The sequence below is a fragment of the Metopolophium dirhodum genome, chromosome 5 (genome assembly GCF_019925205.1).
Source record: "Metopolophium dirhodum isolate CAU chromosome 5, ASM1992520v1, whole genome shotgun sequence".
Taxonomy (NCBI): Eukaryota; Metazoa; Arthropoda; class Insecta; order Hemiptera; family Aphididae; genus Metopolophium; species Metopolophium dirhodum.
The window spans coordinates 2,535,986-2,546,933 of record NC_083564.1 but is presented as its reverse complement, the minus strand read 5'-3'; the positions used below and the strand labels follow the sequence as shown (position 1 = coordinate 2,546,933).

The 10,948-nt window shown below is 33.9% G+C and overlaps 1 protein-coding gene across 1 annotated transcript; it reads left to right on the top strand.

Moving 5' to 3' along the window:
- The first annotated feature begins 575 nt into the window (after nt 1-575).
- On the top strand, nt 576-2,936 carry LOC132944723 (uncharacterized). The gene is made up of 3 exons (XM_061014200.1): nt 576-671; nt 2,429-2,651; nt 2,722-2,936. Exons 1-3 carry the CDS (start codon nt 576-578, stop codon nt 2,934-2,936), a joined length of 534 nt encoding a protein of 177 aa, XP_060870183.1.
- Nucleotides 2,937-10,948: the final 8,012 nt, after the last annotated feature.

Sequence of the window (10,948 nt, the reverse complement as noted above, 5' to 3'; positions counted from 1 at the left end):
CTCCTTCCATGTGCTGGAGTTCGCGTCTCCCCAGTGATGGTTTGCCAGTTTTCCTTCTGTTTCCTCCGTTCGATAGATCTTTCGTGCTGCTCGGTGCGTCGAGTGACCGGTCGGCGGTTTCTTGAGGCGTTCTGACTAGCGCCCTTTCTCATCAATCGCGATCACCCGGACGGTGACGAATCGTGCTGTGGGCGTCCTACTAATGCCCCGGCGCACGCCTGCCGCTGCAGGGCAGTTTCGGATGATGATACTGGGGTGCTGAGTTTACTAGCCCCTGGGTCCCCGTCTAACCTTCCCGGTCGTCTGTGCTTCGAGCCTTCGGCCTGTGTTGTAGTCGGTGGTTGGAGGGCGATGTTGGCCCTCTCTGGTCGCTGGTGTTGACCCGCCGGTGTTCGGTTTTATACAGTTTTCCTTCTGTTTCCTCCGTGTCTCTTGCTGCGTGCTGCTCGGTGCGTTGAGTCCCCGGTCGGCGGAGACTTGAGGCGTTCGGCCCGAGCGCCCTTCCACATCAATCGAGATCACCCGGACGGTTACCAAGCCGTGCCGTGGGTGTCCTACTAATGCCCAAGGGCACAATGCCGCTGTGGGCAGTTTCGGATGATGGTACTGAGGCGCTGAGCGATCTAACCGTTTGGTCCCCGCTTCCCGGTTGTCTTCGCATCGAGCCTTCGGTCTGTTGTCGGTGGTTGGAGGGCGATGTTGGCCCTCTCTGGTCGCTGGTGTTGACCCGCCGGTGTTCGGTTTTATACAGTTTGCCTTCTGTGCCTCCCCCGTTGGCCGGAACCGGAATTCCGTTTCCAGTCGGCACCGCGTGGAGGTGGGGGTAGGACTCTGCCGACCAAGCCAGTAGGAACCTATAATATACAAATAATACCTAACCTTTAATGCACAACCATTGGGTAAGACTATGTAAGATTGATTCCATGGCTTAAATATACAAGGATATTGTAATAGTACCCCCACTATATCATTTTATCACGTTAAGGAATTAAAATGGCAGCGTAAGGGGACGACCTATACTGGCTATACTGTGATATTATATACCATGATAGAAGTAATCTTCTATCATGTTATATACAATATACTATGATATGGACCGTACCCTTACGCTGCCATTTTATTTTTGTTTGATAACAATATGGGCTATGTGCAATAACCTTGTATATTTAAACCATGATTCATTAAAATTTAAAAGTACCTATCTAGATCAACTACTAACTCTATAGAAGGAAATCTAAATACTACACACTAGTTGAAACAATGATTGCTACATAGCTATATTTTGTGAGATTTAAAGTTTATTAAAAAATACGTCCTGTTTACTGTTTAGGAACAATCCGCGGTTTACGTGTAAAAACTGTCCAAAACATAATACCAAATACCTACATGATGCACAATAATAATAATAAAAATAATATATCCACTTACAATAACCGTATTAAATATTTAACATAAGATACAACAAATTAAAAAGTAACATTTTAAATTATAAATTTGGATTTGGATTTTTTAACGTTTATAGATTAAGATTCCATTATAGTTGTATTTATATTTTTTTTATGTAGAACAGACCTTTGGTTTATGTATTGATTATAAGCACTTAAAGTTGTAAAGGCTTGATAAGAAATGGCCAATCAATGTTCCCTAACAGCAATGAATTTATATTAAAATACAATTTTTTGGGCATTCTTTAAAAATACTGAAAAAACCCGAAAGTCTCTTATAACCCGAATGGGGTTTTCGTCTGACTTGTCATTTAAAGGATAAGTATTTTGAAAAGATCATATAACTTAACATACTCTAAGTTGATATTTTAAATTATTCCATAGGCACCATCTTTGGGGTGTTCACGAAGTGAAAAAATAAGGAAAATGTTTAAATGTTATACATATAAATCAAATTTAGACTATAACTTATAAGGCATTGATTAATTATTTCTTAATATATAATAATCAACTACCTATTTCTTAATGGTAATGAGTCTTTTGTTTAGTTCATAAGACTTTGATATATAATTTTGAAACTAATGGAAGAGGATATACGTTAAGTACACAAAAAAAACAAGTAATATAACTACAACGGTGATTATATCTAACAACAAGTATTGGTACCAAGTTAGTTTAAGAGCTTTAGAGTTTAAATGGTAAGCTCCATTATGGCGTAGTACGTACTCGAACCGGTGCGAGTCGTTTAGTCGAAGGCCATTTGGTCGAAGGTTTAGTTATCGAAAAAAAGTGATCGAAATGTCATGTGATCGAATCGTCATGCGGTCGAAAAACAGATGGTCGAATATTTTATTAATATAGTCGAAATATTTTGTGGTCGAATGGGTTTTTTGATCGAAGTAAAGATAATGATTAGCTTTTCGATTACTTTATCTAATATTTTTATAGATGTACCTAGCCCGTATGTAGATATATCGTAGTAGGTATATCGTAGTCTGTTAAAGTACTTTGAACATTCATATATAATTGGTAGACAAGTTATGAAAACAAGAGGAAGACCAAGAAGAGAACCAGTTTACACGCCTCCACTTTTCCCTCCAGAATTATGGTCTGTAGCTGAAAGGTTATCATCAGGATTGCCCAGGACGACAAGTACTGCAGAATCCTGGCATGGAAAATTAAATAGATTAATATCGCCACATCCGGGTTTGTCTGAAATGGATATTATTTTTTATATCATTATTTAAATTATTAATTTTATTATTGTATACCGTAGAACTACATAAATTAATCAAAACCTTACAATCTACTCAAAACGAAACTGAAGCAGTAATTGAGATGCTACTTTATGGGCGCAGTAATAAAAAAATGAAAATTCAAGTGCAAACCCACAATATACGTTTAAAAAAAGTGCAACAAAAATTCTTAGCTGATCCAGGTTATGATTTACTAAAGTATTTAAGAGGAATAGCACAAAATTTTAAATTTTAATTACTCACTATATTATACTGTTTATACTAAACTAATACTTATAACTTTATAAGTTATACTACCAATTATTTTAATATTTTATTACAACTTTTTTTTACCTTATAATACCTACTTTAGTTAATTTTATAATATAATTTATGTTTTTTTTTAAATAATTAACACAAATATATATTTTTCGACCATAATTTCGATATATTTCGATTACATAACATTTCGATCATTTGCATTTTCGATATCATATTTTTCGATCGAAAATGTGTTCGACCTGATACCTTTTCGATCACTTTTTTTCGATCACTAGACTTTCGGCCACTTGATTTTCGGTCAGACAACCCCCACCTAGCCAATAGGTATATTTTTTTTTTTTTTTATTTTTGATTTATACTAATTTTAAAAAAAAGGTTAAACTACAACATTACTGTTTGTCTGTATTTACTTTATATAGGTACTTTCTCCCTGCAAAAATCGTTTCGAAACGCTTCAAGGACCACCAGAAATGGTCAACTATTGGTTCGAGTAGGGTTATAAATGAAGTTGGAGTTAAATATTCATTAGTTTAAAGATTTAAGGCACATATAAATTAAAAATAAAATAAAATGTTTAACAAGATTGTAAGTTGTAACCATTATTTACTACACATTTTAAGATAATGTATGGTCGTAAAAGTTAAAAACTCGATTACATATTTAAATTTGAGCAAATAGACTTAAAGTTGAACGTGTTTATTTTTAGGAGCTATTAAAAATTCAAATATAGTGTATTTGGGTATGTTATATTTATGTGATCGGAATTTAATTGTATTTAACTATAAAATAAAGTATAATGTGATTATATTATATTATATTATTGTATATTGATACAAGACTAAAATAGTTAATTTATATTTGAGAAATAATACGTAAGTAATAATGTAATTTAGAAATATTTAAGTCATAAGCAAATATTTTCTTTGATCCATTAACAATTATAATAATATAGTGGTTAATATTTACACTTAAGATCTTCAACGAATAACATAATGAATTGTTGGAGTACCTATTGGATTATATTATATAGGTAATATCCATTGTTTATAAGGATCATGTTTAAAATAAACAACTGTTTCAAGTCTTACTGTCTATTGATCAAATAAACACAATCGGTGTTTTATCTAAATTATTCTTTATTTTGAACTGTAACCAAAAAGATTATTTTTATATTGAAATTAAAATTAAGATAAATATTATATAAACTGTGTGTTTATTTATTATTTTATATTAAAATGAATACGACCTGTTATTGATTTATTAAGGGTACCTAATTATAATGGTAATTGGAACGAACGACTGAATATTATTATATAATAGCCATTACCATTATAGTATTATAGTATTATAACCATTCATAAAAAATATAAATAATGTATACAAAAAGAATCCACTTATAGAACTAGGCGAGTAAGTATAATTAGGGCGATGATAGTGTACAGATCAAAGGGGAATTAATTTTATTTTATTAAATTCACTTACTTTATATCATTTATGAGCTCGTTCATTTTCTCCAAAAACGCAATATTATCAACAGTCAATAAGTCCATCGATAACGCCATTCCTGCGTCCACCAAATTACCCACATTTATTGGTTGGTCATAATAAAGAGGGAATCCGAGACCTTGGACTCCAGCGTCTACGGCTTCGTACACTCCAGATATGCCACCGTGGCTTATAAATAACTTTACATTTGGATGAACTAAAGTGTAATTATTATATGATAACTTATATTTCCTTTGATGAATTTAATATTTTGGTAACTTACGAAGAATATCTCGTTGTGGGAACCATTTTCTCGTCATTATATTTTCAGGCAAACCACTAATATTTCACCGTCATACTTCCACATCACTCTTTGAGGAACTTGTGAAAACGCTTTAATGAATGTTCGTTGAATGTGCTTTGGCAGGGTTGACATTGATGACACGGATCCAAATGTAAAGTATATTACTCCATGTGGTGAATTTTCAATAAACTCTAATATGTCCTGAAGTATAGAAATTATAAAATTAAAAAAACTGATGAATAACAGTGTATAATAATTATAAATATAAATATGTTACATGACACATATGTATATAATACAAACTACACATTGATATGTACGATCAACTGCTTACCGTCACAATAATATTAACACACACATAATAATTGTAAGGCCTATGGCCAATATACACCATGTATAAGTACCTACTAAATTAGTACCAACTTCACACCATTTTCTGTTTAAAAAACACATCCCCAAAGTTCTCACCCTCTTAAAGTTAGCTGCATAGCCATAACAGACTCTTATGGGATATATCCAACAAATTGTTTGACAACTTATTGGACATTGTTTAATCCTAAGACTCCTAGACTTTGTTGGATTTTATTTTCAGTGGTTTTTTTTTTTTTTATCTTTAAGCCCGGCGACTGTGGCCATTAGCTGATTGTGGGGTTTTTATGATTGTAGGTAGTAGGGTTTGTAACGGTAGGGTTTTTACACGTGTGTGTTGTGTTTGGCAGAATTTCTAATGGGGCACCCGTAGGTTTCTGCCATGCCCCGGTCGGAATATTTTAATATGAAATTTTATTTTTATTGTCGATTAATAGACAATAGTTTAATAAAAACATAGAATATATTTTAACGTTTAAGATTGATAATTTAAAAAATGATTAAGATAATATTAGTTTAACATTTTTTTTTAAATTCTTTATTACAAAACTAAAAACAAATTAATTCTATACGAAAATTATTAAAAATATATATATACCAGTTTATGTACTAACCCTAATTGTACAGAACGCAAAGAATTAAGAAATACAAAAATTAATTATGAATCGAAGTATCTTGATTCTTGAATGAAACACTTGTTCAGTGGAATATGGACGAATGTCAAAATATTTAATATGACTTGAAATGAAACATTAAACGTGAATAGTGTAGGTACATACTAAGTATATAAGATAAAAACAATTAACCGATAAACGTGCAAATCTTAGTAGAAATCTAATTCAGATAACATTACTTATATTATATGTATAAATGTATTAATTCATTGCAACCAACAAAAATACTGGTCAATGAACCTACCTAAACCACTATCATAATATTGGTATTAATATATTTTCTGTTAACATATAATTAGAACAAACGTATTTACTTTTTTTTCATACAATTGAAATTTCAACGTTTAAATAAACTTTTGCCTATACGTACAGTGTACACAATGTATAAAATAAACTATATTTATTTTATATAATTTAATGCAATTTTACTTAGCTAACTGAATTGCTACATTCTTGATGGAATTACAATCTTAAGATATTTTATTAAAATTAAATTTTGGTTCTACGTCTATGCGTATTTCAATCACATACTTGATAACACACAAATTAAATAATTATAGGTAAGCTAGAAATAATATAAAAACAATTGATTTAGATTTCATAACTTTTGACTTTTGAGTTTTGGCAAATCTATCAAAATGTATTGCAAAATTGTCAAATGTTTAAAAAATGAACTGCACATTATTTAGTTGACAATGTATATAGTACATAGAGTAGTATATAGAGTTCAATAATTTTACCTAGGTAATAGGTATATAATATTAGGTAAACATATATGTACAATATAGATTCAACTAGATATTAATTAATTTTCTGCTTGTCGCGTACTCACGATTAGTAATTATCTACTAATTTTCAGAGTTGGTCAGTATCATGATACATCTAGACTTCATTAATCTAAATCATGCATAGCCGTATTATAGGTAGGTACATGTACAAATGTAATACGATTCCGATTACGCCGAAACCGGTAGCATTTTTAAAACATTCGTAGGTTTTACTTGATAAAACTATATTTTTTGAGTATATGATTTAATTGTAACTATTTGCTACTTACTAGCTGGCCACAAGCAAACTATACTGGCCACAATATAATACTACTGTCTACTAGGTACTATAGTTTATTTTTTTCGGTAACAAATAGTTTTTTGAAAACCGTCATTAAGTGTTTGGCTCTCATCCTTTCCGCCCGTCCGTTTACACGTCATATATTATATACAGAGATGGACGCCACATCGAGAACTGTCGTATGCCAACAGTATTATGCCAATAACGAGGGTCGATCCATAGTAGATGTTCTGGATTTGGCAGTTGACCCCAAGAACACAGCCGCGGTCGAGACATCGTTACTGCACAGCGGACACGACGCAGAGAAGAGAACGCGGTCGTCACCGGAATTGAGAATAATCAACTCAACCGTATACCAGCAGGACGATACAGAGATGGACGCCACATCGAGAACTGTCGTATGCCAACAGTCGTATGCAAATAACGAGGGTCGGTCCATAGTAGATGTTCTGGATTTGGCAGTTGACCCCAAGTACACAGCCGCGGTCGAGACATCGTTACTGCACAGCGGACACGCCGCAGAGAAGAGAACGCGGTCGTCACCGGAATTGAGAAGAATAAAGTCACCCATATACCAGCAGGACGTTGTTATAATTGCACCATCATCGGAGCCTGCTGCAACTTTTTGTGTGACATCAAAGACGGACGCACCCGGGCAAATCTCATTGATTGACGCGCTGGACCTGGCCGTCGATCGTAGGATCACTCCCACGCCTATCCTGCAGCTACCGATACGGCGGCGCGAAAATTTCCGGTCGTCTTCTGAGCTGCAAATCCAGTCGCCCGTGTACGGTGGCGTGAAGTCTGACCCGCCGGTACCCGCGGAATTCCCGGAAAACCCCGCAGCGCGGTCTGTTGGTCGGCGGAAGTCTGCCTGGAAGAGAACGAAAAAATTCGTTTGGAAATCCTTGGTGAACGTGGCGCGCAGGGTTTGCTTTTGTCAAACCTTCGTGGACGTAGAATAATGTTCGCCAAGTTTTCCCCTACCATCACCGTTGTACGCCACAGTGGTACCTGCAGCAGTTTCCGCCGTCAGCCGCCCGTCAACCTGCAGTTTTTGGCGTACCGCATGATGGTGCCAGGCCGGTCGAAACGCACCACCTGTTGTTTCCGCCGGACAATTCGCCCGACACCGTTAAAACTAGTAATTTATTATTGTGCGCGTTCGCCAGTCCGTCCGACGTTTTTCGCCCCCGCTTTTAGGTCCGTTCGTGCACGCTGTTTTTCGCATACGTACTTTGTATTACATTGTAGGTACTCTGCCGTTCTCCGCCGCGTTTTTAGTTTGTCGGGCTCCGTCAGTTCTTCGAATAAATATTAAATTGTATTACTTCTCGGCGCCTGATTTTTTTTATATGTTAGTTTTGTACAGCTTTCGGCTCCTTTTCGCTTCGTTTTTTCTTGCAGCTGAGTCAGCGTCTTTATATGTTCCTGTTGCAGCCCTCTCAAACCACGTTGTATACCTATGTGATTTAGTGAATATCGTTTAGTAATTATCGTTTATTGCAATATTGCATTATAGTTTGCCCTCACTAAAAACTAAATGTGTAGTTCGACTGTCGTGTAAGTCGATCAATTATTCATGTTTATTCTGGACGACCAGCTATATATATTATTATCACGGTCCATTAGAAATTATGTTTTATTGTGTATTGTTATATGGGACTGCTGTCTAAAAATTATGTATTGTTATATTATGAGACTGCTGTCTAAAAACCATGTATTATATGAAACTGCGCATTATGATTCTTCACATTATGTATTATTAAATGAGACTGTTGTCTAAAAATTATCTATTGTTATATTATGAGACTGCTGTCTAAAAAACATGTATTATATGAAACTGCGCATTATGATTCTTCACATTATGTATTATTAAATGAGACTGTTGTCTAAAATTTATGTATTGTTATATTATGAGACTGCTGTCTAAAAACCATGTATTATATGAGACTGCGCATTATTATTCTACACATTACCTATGTATTATTAAATGAGACTGTTGTCTAAAAATTATGTATCATTGTATGAAACTGTTGTAAATATATATTAATTAGCCATGAATTTATTATTGTTTATTTGTTTATGGTAATACGCACAAAGTTTTGTATTTCGTTTTGTGTAGCTAGCGCCCTAGCGGGTACATCATATTATTATACCACGGTATAAGTACTGGCATTGACTTTTTATTGATTTGTTTTTTTTTTTTATTAAAGAAGATTTTTATTATATTATGTTATTAACAAAAAATGATACAAAGTATTAAGGGAAATAATAAAAATTACCTACACCTTTAAGCTAAGCTTGTGGTGGATGAAGCGAGTCACGTGATTGAATTAAACTACACAATTAAATAAATGATAATACGAATAATAAGAACAAAAGAAAAAATATACAAAATATGTTTCTTATACTAGATTTTGTAATACCGAATCATAAACATAATCACTGACTTATTTCAACAAAAATAAAACATTTCTTGATGTTGGTATTATCAATAAAAATATTTCTTTTCACATCTATTAGCAAAGATTTAAAATTAACAGGACCCAGATAGTTCACGAACTTTTGTCCAAAACTCTTTTTTGTATATTCCATTTTAATATTAAATTATCTTACTTCCCCGATGGGCTTATTATTTTGTTCAATAAAGAAACAACACATTATGTGTGCGCTCACATCGATATGCAATAATTGAAGTAAATAAAACAGTAAGTTCATTATTCGTATATTATTGTATGACTGAACTGGACGCCCACGTGAGATCTCCAAAATTCCAGCAGTCTTATAATGCCATTGAAAGTCGATCTACAGCGAACGCTGGATTTCACCGCCGTTTAATAAACGTTGAGTTCAAAGCGTACCTACTGTATGTAGTGGTAGGTAGCAACCTACTGTAATTTTATTATCATTTATTTTTGTATATTTAATAACACCTTCGCCGAGCCGACAGTGAGATGCCTGCTGGATATACACACGCACACCGTGCATTCACATCGATCAAAAAATATTTCAGGTAATGACTAACGTTTGGTGTGAATTGTTAAGTTAATTGTAGTACAAGATTATAACTTCATCTGAATATGATGGGTACCTATAATAATAATAATAAAATCAAAAATTAGTATTATATATCAAGTAGTCAAGGTTAGGTAGGTAGGTCGTTCAAAAAATGAATTAAAATGATAAAATATTTCACTTCGCCACGCCACTGACTGTACACAACGTAATATGCGTATAATCCTATAATATTGAATGTATTATATAGGCACAGCAGCATATAATTAAATTGTTTTAACATAATATATATTATATAATATTAAGACATAAGTTTTCTGTAACTTTTGCGGTTTTATTTAAAAATGTTGTAGTATATTTTTTTACACAATTTAAACTGAAGTATATATCTGAATTGAATACCTAGCCTTATAAGCACTTGAAAGTTCAGATAAGACTATTTTCTATTGGCATCATGATCGACTATTAATTTAATTATTTATGCAGTTCAGCGAAAATGTAAATTATTTTTTTTTTATTGATCTTGAGCCCGGCAGCTGAGGCCATTAGCTATTTTTAAGTTTTTACTGTAGGATATTAAGTCGATAGGGGGAGGAACACGTATGTGTTTAGTTTGGCAGAATTTTTGATTGGGCACCCGTAGGTATCTGCCATGCCCGGGTGTGGGATGGCGACAATTGTTCTCCGGACACCGTGACTTGTCCGAAGAAAAACGCCGCCCATGGCCTAGGAATCGAACTCGGGTCGACTGCGTCGCAGCCGACCCCTTAGTCCGCTCGGCCACTCCGTCCCCCGTAAATTAATATGATAGTTTAAAAGCATAAATTATGTGTTCAATATTAATTGTTGTTGAATCAATAAAAATTTTAGAGTACGGATAAGACGACAAAAACATTGGTTACTTATACCTAACCGATGAAAAAAATTCTTGAAACATCGGTAAGTCTTACATAGTAAGATTAATATTATTTAAATATAAGCCACGTGTATAACTGCCTCGTACGTGTCTATACTTGCACCCTAATTTGCATTGGTTCATAACCGATCAAATTAATTCAAATAAACAGA